Raw genomic sequence first — 20576 nt, forward strand, 5'->3', positions numbered from 1 at the left:
ATGAAACGCAGTGTCCCCAGGCAAAAGGGACGTCAGTACAAATAATGTACTGAGTATGTAAGGCAATATACTGAAAGCTTAAACTGAACTGATAATATAATAACTGAAAGTAACTGGGAGTCAAAGATAATATGAAGATATGCTCACCTGCTGATACTGACTCAACTCTCTCAATATAGTAAGTGAAATAGATGTCCGGCCTTATAAGGCTCAGCTTATATAACTGATCTACCGTAGTAGGCTTGCTCATTGGTGCTCGGCCATACTAGGCTCTGTATCTCGGCCAACTGGGCTCGCTCATAGGTGCTCGGCCACAGTAGGCTCGATATATAACTTACCATCTAATCAGAGGTTGCCCAATAGGGGCCTGCCCATCGATTATAGCTCGATGGTAATAAAAATACTGTAATACTGTATATATAGGCTCTTTGTTCTCTTGATTGGAAGAAGACAATACTCAATTGAATATGAAGTCCCGATAAGGAGAATACCGTAACTTATGAGACTAGGATAATGTGTATAAATTCGGGAGTATGAACTTTTCTTTATGCCTCGTTATCAAACACATGTAATTATGAGATCTTGCCAAAATAAAAAAAAGGCTTATCCTTAACATACGTGGAGTAGGGGAAAATCCGTATGAATTTTCAAATCCCCTCACCTTCGTTCTTGGCTTTGCCTTTATGTATAACTCCCTTACCAAGTGAAGTTTGGTATTAATTCAAGATAAGTGAGTATCATTCTTGGATTTTCATTCCGTATGACTCCATTACCAAATGAAGCTTGGTATTAATTCAAGATAAGTGAGTATCATTCTTGGCTTTTGCATTCTGTGTGTCTCCCTTACTAAGTGAACTTTGGTACTAATTCAAAGATAAGTGTAGGGATAAGTATTATGACTTCTCTTTCTATGTGTTTGCAAGGAGTGTCTTAGAATATTCCATGTATCCTCTTAATTGATTGTCCAAAGCCAAGTCATTATCAAATCCTCCACTTGCTGCCACATAGGGGGGCTTTGTCCCTACCTACAATTATCCACAAATCCTTAATTTCATGGTTAATCTTCCAATTAAACCAATAATTAACCAATTACCCACGTAATTAAGAATTATCTCAATTTACTTAAATACTACTCACTTTTAATACACTTTATACACCTTACTATCATGGTCATGTGGTACCTTGTATGGTACTAGTCCATAAATATCGGGTATTTTAGCTCGGGTCGTATTTTATCCAAAATGCCAAACTTCGACGAAATTTATTTTCTTTGATTTGCTTACTCTCTCACCTTCACGAATTTACTTATCCCTTGTTTGAAATAGCATAATACTTATAATCCCAAAATAATCTCATTCCCGAGCTTACATCGATTAACTTACGACGAAACTTTAACGTACAAAAATGCGGGATGTAACATCTCATTTTTGAGCTTTCATCAATTTATTTATGGTGTACTTTCTCGTACAAAAAATATGGGGCGTAACATTATTTCCCCCTTTGGAACATTCGTCCTCAAATGTTGACTGATGCACATATCATTCTCATAACCTATAGCTCTTACGAATACTTTAATATTCTTCTTGCCATTTAGGCAACTGTTCTTTGAATAAATCCAAAGGACAGGGCATTCCCCCCTTTAGTCCTCTTTCTCACACCACGACTTTCCTCCAGCTCTTAGCCAATCTCTAGGCCTCACTTTATGAACATATACAAAATTATGTCAAGTTGTCCCTCTGGGCGTCATTAGCTTTACTACATCTAAGTAGGCCATACCATACCATAACTCTTACTTCGATTTATTGTTACTGAGGTCTGCAACCAAACTTCAGGTGACGCTCATTGCTTATCCTATATGCATAAAGCTAAGTCTTTTAATGCTTCCTCATTACTGTTCATCTTAAGAATGACAACCTAATCTCCGCTTAAACTTTGTGACTTTTGTCCATCCATTATGATTTGCCTCAATATTGATCTACAATATACCACTGACAACTTGAAACTTCTTACGTAATACATTTCCACTAGGGCTTATGTTGCATCGAGGAATATTTAAAGTGTTTTTCCTGACCCACCTAGGGGCGATACTGTACTTTAATAATCGTATTTTATAGCATCCCAATGTGATTCACCTTACATGGTATTTTAATTCCGTACAATCCATGAAATCCTCTTCAAATCATTATTCAATCGAAGGCCTAAACGTCATCCTTCATCTAACACAATTACACCTTTATTCTACTACCAGGCCAACATTCCATCTCTTTTAAATGCTACTAGTCTTAGATTCTGTTGAGTTCATTCAGGCTATACTGAGCTTTCTATGACTTAGAGAAGCCATCAGCTCTCGTGTTTTCATGGGCTTAATCCCAAGGACTCATCTGTTTCTCGTTACCTTCTCACTCGCCCTTTCTTGTCCTTACTCCTATCTTTCTAAAATCTTGTCGCTCTATCATACTTTAGCTTGCGATCTACACATATCCATTTATACTACTCGCAACCTTCCTTCAACTTGCTTGTACCATAGATTTCCTTATGTTATTCTGGAACATCAAGTGAGACATCACATCATCTCTAACTCTTATTTATTCTCTTGACTAGGTCTCTCGGTACCTAGAAACCATAGGCTGGAAGATATGCCATCAATGACACCGCTATCATTCCTGGATACTGAATCCCAGCGCCTCTAGCCTTTTGTCCGAAGTACGGACTATTCACAATCTTCTGTATTTGAGTATCTTGTACGTTGTTCACCTTTACCTTACTTACCTTAAAATCTCGCCTCACATCTTCTATCTCTTTTATGACCTCCCTTCCACATAGGTATAATTCACATCCACGACTTGAAGCTCTATTATAATACTTGCACCTCTGGTGCATACACAATCCGGTGGGAGCTTCATACTGACTTCTTATGAGGCTGGTACTCTTCTAATTGGCTTTCTCGTAGAGCCGTTATGGAATACGGTTGTTGTACTATCTCTCTTGTACCTCTGATATTAAGGGTGATTCTGTAATGTTTTTAATCACGATTTCTATAATTTTCTGGGTCCAATAATTAGACTCCTGATTTACTTGGTTGATGTAACTCTTTAGTTTCCTCTTCCTTCTGATCAGCCTTTATGTAGGCTTAAGCTATCTTCTGATTTATGGCTCCTGGTATTACTTATTACTTTAGCCTTTCATGGGCGCTATGGAATATCCATGATACAATCTTCTGACCATTCAATCCTTTGTCTATGCCATAGACTCAATTCCTTCTTTTAACTTATACAGGAGTCTTCTACGGGTGTATGAATGTCAACATATATGCTGTATGGATATCGCTCTGAAGTCTTAAGTGCATAATCCCTTTTGTTCCTTCCGAGCTTCCTTTAAACATAAGCTATTACTTTTCCTGGTCTTTCTGCCCTCTGTTGCGTGTATACTTAGCTTATCTTAGTTTCCATGCATGCCTGAATTTTTGTGTAACTCACATGGTCTCGAATATTACTTTTGGTTTCATTTCCCGCTCATTAGCTCCGATAGTGCCACTTTCGTATGGAGTGCATACAATGTTATAGTGAGACTGCTATTACAAGACCATTTTCTCATTATTGCAAAATGTGCAATTTAGCCCTGAAAAATGCAAATGTAATTATACAAAATGTATTAAAAATAATTAAAACCTAATATGGGTGTAAATGACGAGTTTAGATGATAATATCATCATAACAATTATTTGTAAGGTAATTAATGGGTATTTATATAATAAAAATGCTGAAATAAATTGATTTAAAGCCTTTAAAAATTATGGACAATTATGAAAATACTTGTATATGCTTGTAAATCAAATGATGATGCATATGCACTATTTTGAAAGTATATATATATATATATATATATATATATATATATATATATATATATATATATACACGAGGGAAAACTGGGTATAACAGCTGCCCCTCTTTACCCGGGAAGGATGAAAGAGTTGTCGGGTAAAGAAATGATGACCAATTTTGACCGAATGTAGTGTTTTGAAAAATATAGGCCGCACCCTGGTCTCTAAGCTACCTACATATCCCTGGTTATACAGGAATCAGGTCATGTGTAGTTCTGGATCCGACGGTGGAATAAACCGATGGAATTATTGTAAGAACGGACTAAATATTCTGGATATGACAGTTGAGAATGGTTACGGATATTTGAGTGGGCATCATGTGAGAATAAGTAACAAATGGTGGTCGGTTGCGTTTGAAATAATTGAAGGATATGAACGTTGAATGGAAACTGGAGCGAAGATTGCTCCCGTTATGAGAATGGTTACTTCTCGGATTACCGGCAAAACTTAAAACACAGTGCATGAAAGTATATATGGATTATTGCGAGAATTTATGCATGATGCAAATTCCCTTTGTACTATGGATATCGTCTTCGGACGGTGGGGATGATGTCCTTAGACCATGATGTCCTGGGCCATGAATCATGTGATAAGAGATTCGCAGGCCATGAAATGATGTTCTCGGGCTATGAAGATGGTGCCTCCAAACTATGATGCCTTTGAATAAGGATGTGCAATATTGCGAGATCCTTAGGCCATGGCATGGTGTCTTCCGGCTATGAGGATGATGCCTTCGGACTATGACGCCTTTGGATAAAATGGCGATATTTCAGCACATGATATGCAAAGACATGATTCTTGACATGAAACAAGACAAAGCTTAGTCTCGTGTAAGAACCGGGGGCAGAGCTTATCCCCGAGAGAAGAGAATAATGCAAGGGTTTTGAACAGCGCAACATTTGTGGTTATGCAAGGAGAGACAATGCTTAGTCTTGTGAAAGGTTGGAGACAATGCTTAGTCTCATGCAGGATAGGAGACAATGCTTAGTATCGTGCAAAGGGAAAGCAGCGTATCTTAGCCTTATGCAATTGAAGAGGCAGGGCTTAGCCTCATGCAAAGATTGGAGACAGTGCTTAATCTCATATAATGGAAGGAAGTGCTTAGCTTTATACAATTAAGGAGGCAGGGCTTAGCCTCATGCAATGGAAGGTAGTGCTTAGCCTTATGCAGCTAAGGAGGCAGGGCTTAGCCTCATACAAGATTTGAGACAATGCTTAGTCTCATGCAATGGGAAGGCAGAGCTTAGCCTTATGCAATTGAGGAGGCAGGTCTTAGCCTCATGCAAGATTTGAGATAATGCTTAGTATCATGCAATAGGAAGGCAGAGCTTAGCCTTATGCAATTGAGGAGGCAGGGCTTAGCCTCATGCAAGATTTGAGACAATGCTTAGTCTCATGCAAATGGAAGGCAATGCTTAGCCTTATGCAGTTGAGGAAGCAGGGCTTAGCCTCATGCAGGATGGAGACAATGCTTAGTCTCATGCAAATGGAAGGCAATGCTTAGCCTTATGCAGTTGAGGAGGTAGGGCTTAGCCTCATGTAGGATGGAGACAGTGCTTAGTCTCATGCAAATGGAAGGCAATGCTTAGCCTTATGCAGTTGAGGAGGCAGGGCTTAGCCTCATGCAAGATTTGAGACAATGCTTAGTCTCATGCAGCGAATAAATAATAAGTGATAGGGAAGTATTTCTTGGCTGTGGATGAGTTCGGTAGCCTTGTTGTTGTGAAGACAGTGATTCTAAGGTGCGTACCTACTGGCGACTATCTCTTGTTCCTGCATTCAAAGGAAAATCGTGAGTTTTGCGTGGGAGGTTGGTTCGTGCCTTTGTCTGCTCCGCTCCGCGTTGGAATCCTATTCGAGTTACCATGGGTAGCATCTGGCTAAAAATAATTTTTTCGAAAAATATGCATGAGTAGTTATTCAAAACACAGTAATGTACAATTTAAAAATTGATTAGATGAACCAATAGCTTAAACATTGTTAGAGACATTGCGACCTTCCTGCCATAGAATTTTGAGGGTCCTCCTCAAAATTCTGCCCCAGTTACCTAGATGAATCTCTGGCTGTTCCACATACGGTGCCGTTGGCTGAGCTTGCCCCGGAATTTTGAGGGTCCTCCTCAAAATTCTGCCCCAGTTTCTGATTGTGGGAAAAAATGAGAATTTTATTGAATTGTGACCGAACCCACAGGGCTGCCTACATATCCCCTCTTAAACGGGAATCAGGTCAAGCGTAGTTCAATTACATCATATGAAGAAATGCAAAACGTGTAGACATAGTATCTTTTGACTGCGTCTGAATTGATAGGCTTTGGCCAAATTTCTCTATCCATCTCTGCGAGTATGAGTTCTCCTCCTGTTAGTACCCTATGAACCATATAAGGCCCTTGCTAGTTGGGGTGAGAATTTTCCTTTGGCTTCATCCTGATGTGGAAAGATCCATTCCACATCACTGAGCTCAGCTTCTTGTATAATTATCAAGGAAGGAATTTCTACCTCGGCGGGGATGACGGCTTCAGTACCGTAGACTAATAGGTAAGGAGTTGTCCCGGTTGACGTGTGGACTGTGGTACGGTATCCCAATAAGGAAAATGGTAACTTCTCATGCCACTGCTTGTGATTCTCTACCATCTTCCTTAGTATCTTCTTAATATTCTTATTGGCGGCTTCCACAACTCCATTCATTTGGGGTCGGTATGCTGTGGAGTTTCTGTGCTTGATCTTGAAGGTTTCGCACATGGCTTTCATTATTGAGATTGGCGGCATTGTCAGTGATGATGGATTCAGGAATCCCGAATCGACAAACAATACGGTCCCTGAAAAAATCTGCGACAACTTTCTTGGTTACAGCTATGTAAGATGCAACTTCAACCCACTTTGTGAAATAGTCGATGGCCACTATAATGAACCTGTGCCCGTTTGAAGCGGTGGGCTCGATTGGTCCAATGACATCCATTCACCAGGCAGCAAAAGGCCAAGGTGCACCGGTTGCATTAAGTTCATTTGGAGGTACACGTATCATATCTGTGTGTATCTGGCACTGATGACATTTCTGGACATACCGGATACAGTCCGATTCCATAGTCATCCAAAAGTATCCGGCTGTGAGTATCTTCTTGGCTAGGACGAAACCATTTATATGTAGGCCGCAGGTTTCGGCGTGTATCTCTTCAAGTAGTTTGGAGGCTTCTTTGGCGTCAACACACCATAATAGCCCTAGATCTGGAGTTCTTCTATATAGAATTCCTCCACTCTGAAAGAAATGGTTAGACAACCTCCGAAGTGTGCGTTTCTGGGTGTGGCTTGCGTGCTATGAAAATTCTCCTTTTTTCAAATATTCTCTGGTATCATGGAACCATGGATTCCCATCTGTTTCTTCTTCAACATGAGCATAGTAAGTCGGCTGATTATGGATTCTTACCGAAATGGAATCGATGAAGTTCTTGTCCGGGTCTTGTATCATGGAGGACAAAGTGGCCAATGCGTCTACGAACTCATTCTGGATTCTCGGGACATGTCTAAACTCTATCTTCGTGAACCTCTTCATCATCTCTTGCGCCTGATATAGGTATGGTAATATCTTGGTATTCTTTGTAGCCCATTCTCCCTGCACCTGATGTACCAGTAGATCTGAATCGCCAATTACCAGTAATTCCTTGATATTCATGTCAACAGCCAAATTGAGCCCCAATATGCAAGACTCATATTATGCCATATTATTGGTGCACGGAAATCTAATTTTTGCCGATACCGGATAATGTTGACCTATTTCTGACACCAAAATGGCTCCAATACCCACTACTTTGAAGTTTGTGGCTCCATCGAAAAACATTCTCCACCCGTCTTAGGCTTCGGAGATATCTTCTCCTACGAATGATACTTCTTCATCAGAAAAATACGTTTTTAGTGGTTCGTATTCTCCTCCTACAGGATTTTTCTACAAGATGATCCGCTAATGCTTGTCCTTTAACCACCTTCTGAGTCACATAGACAATGTCGAATTCACTCAACAATATCTGCCATTTTGCCAGCTTCCCTGTAGGCATGGGTTTCTGGAAGATGTACTTCAGAGGGTCCATCCTTGATATGAGATATGTGGTATAGGTACAGAAGTAGTGCCTCAGTTTCTGGGCTATCCAGGTCAAAGCACAGCAGGTGCATTCAAGCAAAGAATACCGTGCTTCGTAGGGTGTGAATTTCTTACTCAAATAGTATATGGCCTGTTCTTTCCTTCCCGTCTTGTCATGTTGTCCCAAGACACAACCAAAAGCCACATCTAGTACGGAAAGGTAGAGTAGCAGTGGTCTACCAGGCTCTGGAGGGACTAGGACTAGTTGTATGGACAAGTATTCTTTGATTTTATCAAAAGCTTTTTGGCAATCTTTAGTCCAACTGGTTGCAGCATCCTTCTTCAGCATTTTGAAAATCGGCTCACATATTACAGTTGATTGTGCTATGAAGCGGCTGATATAGTTGAGACATCCCAAAAACCTCATCACGTCTTTCTTGTTCTTTGGAGGCGGCAAATCCTGGATAGTCTTGACCTTTGTTGTGTCTAGCTCAATTCCTCGGCGGTTGATGATGAACCCTAATAACTTTCCTGTGGGGACCCCGAAGGAACATTTTGCGGGATTCAATTTCAAATTGTACCTCCGAAGCTGATCAAAAAATTTCCTCAAGACTGCTATGTGATTTGTACTCTTCTTGGATTTGATGATGACGTCATCCACATATACCTCTATCTCCTTGTGTATTATTTCATGGAAAAGAGTTGTCATGGCCCACATATAAGTGGCCCCAGCATTCTTCAGGCCGAATGACATCATTTTATAGAAGTACACCCCTCATGGTGTGATAAAAGTTGTCTTTTCAGCATCCTCTTCGTCCATCCAGATCTGATGATATCCAGCGAAGAAATCCACAAAGGATTGGAGTTCATGCTTGGTGCAATTGTCGATCAGTATGTGTATGTTGGGTAACGGGAAATCATCTTTGGGACTTGCTCTGTTTAGGTCCCGATAATCGACACATACTCTGACTTTCCCATCCTTCTTTGGAACTGGCACGATGTTAGCCAACCAAGTTGGATATTCAACCACTCTGAGAACCTTAGCTTTTGATCTGTTTGGTGACTTCTTCTTTGATTTTTAAACTCATATCTGGCTTGATCTTTCTGAGCTTCTACTTTACTGGCGGACACATTGGGTTGGTAGGTAGTTTATGAGCCACTATGGACGTGCTCAAACCGCCCATATCATCATAGGACCATGCAAAGATATCCTCATATTTCTTCAGGAAACGAGTGTATTCTTCTTTCTCTGATGGTGACAGGTGAATGCTTACACATGTTTCCTTGACTGTTTCGGAGTCTCATAGATTAACTATTTCAGTCTCATCTAAATTGTACTTAGGCTTGTTTTCAAAGTTTTCCACTTATCTGACAATTTCCTCGGGCATTATATCCCCTTCCAGATCCTCTGAATCATTATCCTTATGTTGCGTTGTCTCATTACATGTCACAGTCGTAAGTTCATCGTGGTAGGTAATAATAATGCTGTAGAAAAAACGTAAAGAATAATAATAAATACTAAAAACATCAATGCATTTAGATAAATCTTGAAAACGTCAAACAGGTGCGGCCCGATGACCCGAGCAATTATTTCAAAACAAAACATGCTTAAAACAAAATGCTGAAAACGTCTTAAATGCTCATAAAAATTGCTTTTAAAAATAATTGATGCTAATTGCCAGGCTACCCAGGAACTCGATGGGCCCTTGATGGTGCAGCAGTCTAGTTCTTGAGAACAACTCCCTTCTCCAAGGTCTGAATAATGAGGCCTTCCTCCTCTTCCTCCTCAACTATCGCACTGCAATCCATGTCTCCATCATCCAGAAACAGATTCCTTATACCGGCTAGAACTTCATCTTCTTCGGACTCCCACATCATGTCAGCTTGGTGAAATGACTGGCTGCTCTAGAGGGTAATAAGGACCACGCCATGGTGGCGACCAATCCTAATACTCGTGCCAGGTGTATTCATACCGAAGCCCAAAAGTTGTGCCGTGACGCTTTAGCTGTATTGGTTTGGTGATCCCCTGGAGATTTTTGCTGAGACCTTTACCAGGCTCATACCTTGTCCATGCCAATATGTCTTCTATCTTACTGCTCCACCATTTTTCCTTTTCAATTGCGTTGACGCGCTCGATGCGATGGTATGTTTCTCCACCCAACTTCCTTCTATTCTCGATGACCGGAACAGTTTGACTGGTGTAAATGGGATTACTTTCATCCCCATGGATGATCACTTCCTGATGGTTCCATTCAAACTTCATGACCTGATGTAGAGTAGAAGCTACGGCCCCAGTGGCATGTATCCAAGGTTATCCCAACAATAGGTTGTAGGTAGCAGATATGTCTAACACTTGAAACTCAACATCAAACCAGGTTGGGCCCATCCGTAGGCTGAGGTTGGTTTCCCTAATTGTAGCCCTTTGAGACCCATCAAATACTTTCACGTTCATACTTCCAGCTCGTATCTCGTGCAGGCCTTTACCCAATATTTTCAAAGTAGTTAGTGGACATATGTTAAGACTTGAACCCCCATATATCAGGACTCTGGCAATGAACTTATCCTCAAATTGGACTGTGATATGCAGTGCCTTGTTGTGACTTAGTCCTTCTGGTGATAGCTCGTCTTCATGAAAAGTGATCTTGTGGCTTTCCAACACTTGTCCTACCATATTGGCCATCTCTCCACTGGTAATATTGTTGGGTACACAAGCCTCATTCTACACTTTCATCAATGCGTTCCTGTGTGCCTCAGAATTCTACAGTAGTGATAAAATTGATATCTGAGCAAGGTTTTGTTCAAATGATCAATCACAGAATACTCCCTTTCTTGCACCTTTCTCCAAAGATCATCCGGGCCGGTTTCAATGATAGGCTGCTTGGAAGCGGCTTCTTTACTTGTTCCCCCCAGATGCTCGGGCGTGTAAACCCTGCCAGTTCTGGTCATACCTTGTGATGCACTAGTTTCTTCCATTTTCCCCTTTCCTTTCCTTCTTTCTTCTGCAACATAATCCCATGGTATAGCTTTAGACTTATAAGATGGTGTAGGTGCTACCATCACGGTGAAGGGTGTTGTTACTTCAACCTCAAACGGAGTTGGTGCAGCTTCCTCAACTTCAATTGGTGCCTAAGTTTGTACCACGATAGGTGTGAGAGTGACTGGAGATGTTTCAGGATTATTCCCTTCTCGAATGAGTACAATTGATCCCTCTGAGTCCCATTCTTTATCGGTCTCTATCATGTTTAGCCCTCCGCCCCTGTGATCCGAGAGAGGATTGTTACGGACATTGGGAGCAGCCTCCTTTGCCTGTATGACTTTGGTGTCAATTAATGTCTGAATCTTATCCTTCAAAGTACGGCACTCATCAATAGTATGACCTTTCATGCCTGAGTGATAGGCATATGTCTTATTTGGATTGACCCATTGAGAGGAATTTTCCATGGCGATAGCGGGAATGGGAGTGATATAACCGGCAACCTTCAGTCTCTCATATAATTGGTCTACAGGTTCAGCAATTAGGGTGTATTGTCTGGGTGGTCTGTGGTCGAAATTTGGTCTTAGTTTTTGGTAGTTTTGGTGGGCTGGTGGTGAGTGGTAGCATGCGGGTTGGGTGTTATAGGTATGGTAAGTGGTGTAAAGTTGTTGGTGTCTGGGAGGTGAAGGCTGATATGTGGGTAGAGGTGTTTGGTATATGAGAGGAGACTTCAGACCTTGGGCTACCATCACGGCCCCTACTTCTTTCTTCTTGGATATACCCCCTGACTACAAAGCTTTATTCGTAGCTTGTAATGCCTCAAAATTAGTTACCATTCCGCTCTTAATCCCTTCTTCAATCCTTTCCCCCAATTTGATGATGTCAGAGAATTTGTGATTCTCGATAACCATTAACCTTTCGTAGTATTGTTGATCCTGGGCCCGGACGAAGAACTTGTTCATCTGCTCTTCTTCCAATGCCGACCATGCTTTTGCAGCTTCCGATCTCCATCGAGTAGCATACTCGCGAAAAGTCTTTGTTGGCTTCTTCTTGAGATTCTGGATATAGAAGACATCTGGTGCATTCTCTATATTAAACCTGAACCGATCCACGAAATCTGATGCCATGCTTACCCAGCTAACCCACTTCTTTCGATTTTGGCTGATGTACCACGATAGGGCATCTCCAGTGAGGCTTCTCATGAACAGTTTCATGCGAATCCTTTCATCTTTTCCAACTCCTACGAGCTTGTCACAGTATGTCCTTAGATGCACCTTTAGGTCACCTGTTCCATCAAACATCTCGAACTTGGGAGGTTTGTAAGCCTCCGGTAGTTCTATGTCTGGCTGAATACACATATCTTCATAGTTCAAACCCTCAATGCCTTTACCCCTTCGACACCCTGGACTCGGCTTGTGAGCTTCTTAAGTTCCTCTGCCATATTCTTGATGAGCAGGTCCTTCTCGGTGGATTCTGATATGTATGGGGTTTATTAAGTGGGGTGAGGTAGATTTTCTACGTATATGGGGTTACTTTGGTAGATACTAGGGATTTGGATGTAGTGATGATCATTGGTTGAGTTGTGCGGATCGGGGGTAGGTTGCGGTGTATTTTGAGGAGTATGGTAGGTAGTAGTTTGTGGATACTAAGTTGAAGATGTTGGTGTTGAGGAGGAGTATGGTTAGGATTTTGAGGAGGTATGGCGTATTGATAAGGTGCAGGAGGATTTTGTGGATGTTGGTTTGGTGTGTTTTGAGGAGGTGCTGGGTTTTGGGCATTCTATTGTTTAATATCCAGGACGTTTAAGGTGAGGGAGAGGTTTGCCAAGTTGCGGACCTGCTCAAGTTCCCCTTGCAATTCCAGTATTTTCTGCTCCAACCGTAGAACCAAATCATTCTGTGCCGGAGTACTCCGACCATCTGAAGTTTTAACATTTTTTGCATGCGCATCGTTATCTTTCCTGATACCCCTCATGCCATCCATATTAGCCTTTCCCTTACTTTTAGGGTCACTTGGAAGAGGAGGAGGAGGAGGAGGAAGAGGTGGAGGGCCTCTAGATATGGTATGATACACTGATGATGCCAGTATGCAAGAACCAACCTTAGGGGATAGGAATAATCAAAACAAAGAAAAAATGGTAAACAAGTCAGTAGGATATTTTGGAAGGATATTTGCAGTATTTAAACATGTATTGCGGAATTATAAATTCGCGTCCTAATTTTGAGGACCTCATTGTGCCTGAGGTAGGCCTAGCGACACATAGATTTGGAGAAACTTGATGCCGATAACTGCCTCATTTCATTAATGTAATAAATAGATCAAACCTTTAAAATGACAATAATTAAAAGAGTTGCTAGTGGCATTTGCCTTATTACAATCAATTTCTAAAATGACTCTAGAAAAGCAAATAAACAACAATTCTATTCTATTTGGTCCCGGAGGGACCATCTCCAAGCTTGGCCTTCTTGGCCCCATCGATCAGATTCCCCAGGTCGCGCATGTCTAGTAGCAGATACGCCATTGCTAGGTGTCCTCCTTCGCTTCCCTCTGTATTCTGACAATCCATGATCCTTTTCCTCATCTTTCCTTCAAGTTCCATCAGACCCTGCTCTAAGTACTCCAACCTCTCTGTTGATTTTGTAGCAACTTTCCTCCATTCATTGATTGATTCCATGTCTATCTTGTGTTGTTCCAAATGTCTGGCTTCAGACTAAAGGATTCTCTTGTGCAACCTCTTGTATTTTACTTGTGCTTCAGCAGCATAGACTATGACCCTGTTTCCTCGATCGATCCCTGGCTCGACTTCTCCTGCTATGTCATCATCCAATCATGATAGGTAGAAATACACATGACCGGCGTGGTACTGATCTGGTTCGATGGTATCCTTTTCCACAATAATCTTCAGATGCCATATGTGTTGGGCCTTACACTTGAATGGAATGGCACCACCCTGAAAGTCTGCTTTGTAGTGAACCATCTTAGAAACTCACAGTATGACTTGTTTTCTCCCAGCCTGTCTCATGAGCCTGATACGAGCATAAGGATAGATACCCCTCAACCCGATCAGCACTAAGTGAGGAACATCCCTGGACCTTATGATGAACTCGCTAGTAGGGAACCACTCGAACATCCAATGGACCATGTCATCAGTCAAATTGCTAAATAAGTGTACCCAATCCACGACATTTTTCGGTTGTGCAAACCTGTCTGGAATGAAAGTCATTCTTTTTGGATGGTGAAAGGCTATGTGGTCATTCCATGGTTGCCGCGGAAATTCCAGACGGTACTGTCCTTTTTGAAGATGCTCCAACAACCATATTTGCAGTAACAAATTACAACCCTCAGAATGTCTGAATCCCTTCTTACAGCGGTCCAAAGCTCGGTATACTCAACCCCTTCCATTAAGGTCTTAGTAACCATATCCAAACGAGTGTGAATCCTATCTCCTTGAATTGAAAATACTATCATACCCAGAAAATAGACGATGAACACAAAAACCCGACAATGAGTCCAGCCCAGGGAAGTGATGGCAAACTCATCATGATAGATACGCTAGGATGTGTTGTGCCCATAACGCTCGTAGAGGAAGTCGAAAGCTATGTAGGACTTCTTCAGGCAGACTAACTCGTCATTCTTTATAAGACCCATCATTTCCAGAAATCCCCTAGAAGTATGATTTTTCGGTACCAGCAGACCAGGGCTATCCCAGGGTAGCCCGACAAAATCTCCTATTTCCTCAAGAAGGGGAGTCATCTCTATTACCAAAACAGAAAAACAACCCTCTTTTCATCCCAGAACATAGTAGCGGCCTCGATCAGTACATTGTTTGGCTGAATGTCCAGGAAAGAAGGTAAATTTCCAAGAATTCTTTTCACATGGTTCTTATCACTTGGCGAGAGATTTTCCCACCAGTCTAGCAATAGAGGTGAGATACTTCGGACCATGCCGAACCTGGGAACTTCGTGCCTCATTTTTGCAAAAATAAATAAAGTTAGCCATTTCCCCCTCCGGATTTGACTACTTACACATTAATGATTAGCATATCGGCACATTTTCTCCAAATAATGCACATATCATGATCGTGCCCGTTGGGATTATGGAAATCCTGATGGACTTTGGACAAGGCTTTCCTTAGAGAGTTATTTTGCGGACAACATTCTAACTCATGCTAGGTTTGGACATGATGCATGTACAGTTAACATTAGAGTAGAGTTTTCTATAGATGTCTAGACTGGTACCCTCAAGTAGACAACTTGATAGGGAGAGGCACAGAACCGTCGACTGCACCGCTGATCGACTAGTTTTACCGCAAATAAGCCTTTCCAAATTTAAAAAGGGTAATATAGGAAGAGCGCAGACACTCATTAAGTGCCGCTATGGTATTAATTGCGCATGAGTGGAATATGATGCAGAGCATGTAATTATGCAAAAAATAAAACAACACCTTGTCAAGTATTTGCATGATGAAAGCGATAAATGCAGTATTTAATAAATGTAAAGAGAGGAAAGAAAGAAAAATAAAGAAGGAGTTAGTTCAGATAATGGAAAAATTATAATAAAGAGGTAAAAGGGGTAGGGACTGGGAAAGACATAAAGATTGAAGCCAGCGAACAAGGCTCAACGAAAAGTTGCATGTAAATTCATGTAAAATGGAAAATAGGGAAGGGGGTGTGCATGTAGCAAATAAACGGTGAATTTGAGCATAAAATAATAAGGACACGCTTATTGAGGGAGACTAATTCACACAAACCAAGTTCATTATGGTAAGAGCCTAAGGATATCCCCGGCAGAGTCGCCATGCTGTCGCGCCCCTCTTTCTCGAAAAATCGGGCTTCGACGTTGATAACTCTTTTAAAAGGAAGGGTTATTAAAAGAGAGAGTCGCCACCTAACGGATTAAGGTGTGTTAGGGCACCTATTTGCAAATGACTCAGGTTTACTAGTTTGCGTCACCAAAGATCGGGTAAGGGCTCAAATTACCTCGAGGAGAAGGTGTTAGGCACTCTTCGAGGTCCACAATGGTGGGTCCCGGCCGAACTCAAATCATGTGAATTAGTCTAAGAGAAAAGAAACAATTTGGACAAAGAAAGAACTATTTTAACAGGAATGGGGGAGTCCTATGTTTTTTAGCCAAAAAGATCACCCCGTGCAACATAAATAATACTTCGTAACTCCCTCAAGACGGGGTGTTACTCATATTATTCAGCGGACACATACTATCATCTCCTGCTATCCGATTACTATCTTTAAGTTGTTTACCTAAAGCGCTCTATTTGATTCTAAGTCATACCCTATGCGTGCACTTCCCGTCCCATGCCTATGATCCAAGAGGCATTTGGACCTCTATTTCAGGGTAGTTCTAGACCTTAACTTAGGCTGCTCAAAAGGAGAAAACTAGGCGACATACAAAAAAAACAGTTAGGACTTTCAAATAGAAATAAGTATGGGCTCAAGTTACCCTCCGCATTTAGACATCAAATGCACGCCAAACTGATTAGCACTAACAGGTTTTATTAATTACAAAATCGGAGAATCCTATAGGTAGGATCTCTATGTGATACTTAACGAATGAACAGACAGTTATACGCAAAAGATAGTTTCTTAATAGGATTACCAAGACCTATATAAATTTGCCTATTGATTTTTAGCATAATGAGATTAAACCTACTAGCATGATGTCTAGATGTTTTACGCGATAATAAATGGTGGCAATCACAGAAGCATATCCAGAATCACTTGTTTTGATCCTATAGGCATATTTTCTAATGAGGATAGTAGCACAGTATTTGACAAAACTCCTGAACCAACGGGCAAAATGATAAATTAACTGATTCAAACCTATAGGCATGCTTTCTACAATTTGGTCCAGTTTTATATCCTATAAACATTGTTTCTAGAATAAGGCAGCATGTAAACAGAATTTTTGCACATACATTGAATCACGCCATTTCCTATAAGCATGGTCTCTAACAAGCATAAATAGAACACAATTGAACCAAGTATTGAACCTATAGGCAGGGCTGCTAGCATATGATGACTGAACATAACAAAGTACCTATAGGCATGATTTCTAACACATGACATATAATAACACATTATCGAACCTACAGGCATGATCTCTACCCAACTTGTTGCAAGTAAGATAAAAATCCCTTTCCCAATTTTACTAATACCCCAAAATGTTATTACAATAATTATTACAGACCCAGAATGAATATAGTAAATTACATAATAGATATAGCTATAGGGAGCCTATAGCAGGCCCAAATACACCTGGACAGGCCAGGCTTTCATTCTCACAATTCACAACAGCTCCAAAATTTCATATTCATAGATACAAAATAGCTAATTGTTGAGTGATTCGCCCAGTGAGCATATGTCAAGGCTGAGCATACAGAACCCAAGAACCTAGTATGTTAGAGTTCCCTAGGGCTTCAAGAACCCGAGGCAGTGCTCACATTAGGGAGGTTGATCAGAAATAATTCAGAGGAAAGACTAGGGACCGGGTCCTAGTGTATCAGAGTTCACAAGAGTCTTAAATGAACCCTGAGCAGTGCTCATACTAGGAAGGTCAAAGGACATAATCTAAGTAGACTTGGCTTTTAGCCGACTAAGGATAAGAATTCAGAAGGACCAGAAAGTAGAGGAATAGAATGAAGTCAAGGGATTCCACTGAAGGACAGAATCAATTGAGCATATAAAAACAAATAACAGACATGCTTAAACTTTAGGCAGACTTAATCAAGTTTCAGGAAATGAATTCAATCACATGCTAACAAGGCAAGTTACAAGACAGATTTATAGTGGTAAAAGAGAATTCAGATTAGGCTAAGTGCAAAAAATAGTGTCATAAGAAGAAATCATATCAATTGGCAATAGACCATAACATGCTGAAAACTAATTAGGGAAATTACTAGAGATGTCAAGATATGATGAAAACGGGATCAAACAGGCCACATTATAGTGAATTCAGAAACAGACTTGTTATCCTATTAATGAATACATCCACACCTAGTTAACTAATCCATAAAAGGAGATATGAGAGCATATTCAAAGAGCAGGATAATAACAAACTTAAACTTCAAGAGGTGGATATCAGTGACATATAGGTTAGGCAGAATCAAATTAATCAACTCAAAGTAGGTCTAAACATGTCTCAAACTACGGACGTAATGGCATTTAGGTTAGCAGAGTCTAATTGAAGTAACCCATTAAACGAAATGACAGATAAATCAGAATGAAATGGCAAAGGCTTGGTAACTCACTAGTTAAAATATAACAAGAAAGAAAGGAATCCCACAGTATTGTGAATATCACCCAAAGAGCAAGAACTCAGAATTTTTGGCCTTGTCTTTTAGCCGGCCGGGAACCAGAGTACAGAACAAGATTATTCAAGAGTAAGGAGTATACAGCTTTAGTTTTATAGCTTTATAATGATTTTTTCGAACTTAACCAAAGGGGAGTGGGAAGGGGTTTAAATAGTGTAGGAACTAAACATATAAATATGGAAATATAATTAATTCAAACAATCAGAAAAAAGAAAAATTTTGAAACCCTAGTTTTTTGGTAAATTCCACAAAATCGGCCGAAAATAAAGGCAAAGAATCACATATTGTATGAAATGAACATAGACATGAATATTATTCACTAAACACAGAACCGAACCAGATTTGGTTCAAATAAAAAGGATCTGAAACCCTAATTTAGGCAAGTAAAAAGAATCGGCAGAAATAGACAGATTCATACATAATAAGGCGAATATAGACGAGATAGTACTTAATATTAAAGCTTGAACCAATTTCGGTTCGAATCAAAGAGAATCTGTAAACCCTAACCATAGTGTTAAGTATGAATCAGCAAGATACGAACAAATCGGACTCACAGTGAAAAATAACGTGTTTGGACTTAATATCATCCAGATTCAAGAGATGAAGATCGATTAGGACAGAATCAGAGTAGGGTACTTGCCATATTTAGGCAAGTACTACCTTAAAGAATCAACCAATAAAGGAAATATGTCGAAATGGTAAGTAAATGGGAAGAAACTCCCATTAGAAGCGGGATTAGGAGAGGAGTTTTTGTGAGGCGGCGGGCTAGGGTTCTTCAGAGGGGAGAGAGTAGAGAGGCGGCGGATTTAGAGGAATGCGGTTAGGGTTTGAGGACGGGTGATATAAGGAAAAAGGGGAGGCGTTTGTGACCCGTTGATCATTTTTTATCAACGGTTGGGATTTGAGAAGGGGTTGGGTCGGGTTAATTAAATGGGTATGGGTACTAGGCTAATTTGTTTGGGCTTGGGGTAATTGGGCTATGTTTGGGTAGTTAGGTCCGAAATTAGTTATGAAATTAGGGCCAGATTTTAAATACCTAATTTTAATAAATAAATAATTTATAAAAATAATAGATAAATAACAAAAATATCATTTGGGCATGCAAATGATTAAAAACAATTATTTAACATTATAAAAATATAAAAAGTTATTTTTTGTATAAATAATGTAATTATATGTACATATGGGCTATTATTGCAAAATATGCAATTTAGCCCTAAAAATGTAAATGTAATTATAACAAATGTACTAAAAATATTTAAAACCTAATATGGGTGTAAATGATGAGTTTAGATGATAAAATAATCATAAAAATTATTTGTAAGGTAATTAATGGGTATTTATATAATACAAATGCAGAAATAAATTGATTTAAAGCCTTTAAAAATTATGAAAAATTATGAAAATACTTGTATATGCTTGTAAATCAAATGATTATGGATATGCGCTATTTTGAGTGTGTATATATATATATATATATATATATATATATATATATATATATATATATATATATATATATATATATATATATATATATATATATATATGAAAAATATGAGGGAAAAATTGGGTATCAACACCATCTTTCTAGATGTAGGCATCGTCATATTATGAATAAGATAAAGTTTAGGAAATTGAGTTCCTACAACTGAGATCTACCACACGATCTAGAGTAAGAAGAAAGAGTGATAGTGCTAAATGACCTGTAGCCTCCCGCTTATAAGTGTGGTGCACAACACACCCACAAACAAGACTCTACTAGACACAACTTGTAGACTCCCTAGGACAGAACTGCTCTGATACCACTTTTGTCACGACCCAAATCGATGGGCCGCGACGGGAAACCGATACCCTACTCAACCGAGTACCAACATATCGTATCTTTTCGTATCATACTATCTTAGATAACTGAGCCGGAGAGGCTGCCGTGAGATAGGTAGAATACAACATGTAACACCAACTTATACATAAGACCTATGGGCCTATAAGACCAAAATAACCACTCGTATACTGAACATAGGCCGACAAGGCCATACAATCTTTTTACGTACATGACATCTATCTACAAGCCTCTAAGAATACATAATTTTCATAAAGGTAGGGACAGAGCCCCGCCATACCAAACAATACACATCTAAATCATACTGACCAAACAAGCAACTCCGGGGCAAATGGAGTGCACTAACATCTTTCGCTGAGTTGATCACCTACTTGGAGAACTCTTGACCTGTCTATCGAGACCTGCGGGCATGAAACGCAGCGTCCCCAGGCAAAAGGGACGTTAGTAAAAATAATGTACTGATTATGTAAGGCAATATACT

The 20576-nt window shown here is 40.1% G+C and overlaps 1 protein-coding gene across 1 annotated transcript; it reads right to left on the bottom strand.

Moving 5' to 3' along the window:
- Positions 1-6249: 6249 nt before the first annotated feature.
- Positions 6250-6648, bottom strand: LOC138892450 (uncharacterized). The gene has a single exon (XM_070176167.1). The coding sequence runs from the start codon at positions 6646-6648 to the stop codon at positions 6250-6252; it is 399 nt and encodes a 132-aa protein (XP_070032268.1).
- Positions 6649-20576: the final 13928 nt, after the last annotated feature.

Source organism: Nicotiana tomentosiformis, chromosome 5, assembly GCF_000390325.3.
Source record: "Nicotiana tomentosiformis chromosome 5, ASM39032v3, whole genome shotgun sequence".
Lineage (NCBI taxonomy): Eukaryota > Viridiplantae > Streptophyta > Magnoliopsida > Solanales > Solanaceae > Nicotiana > Nicotiana tomentosiformis.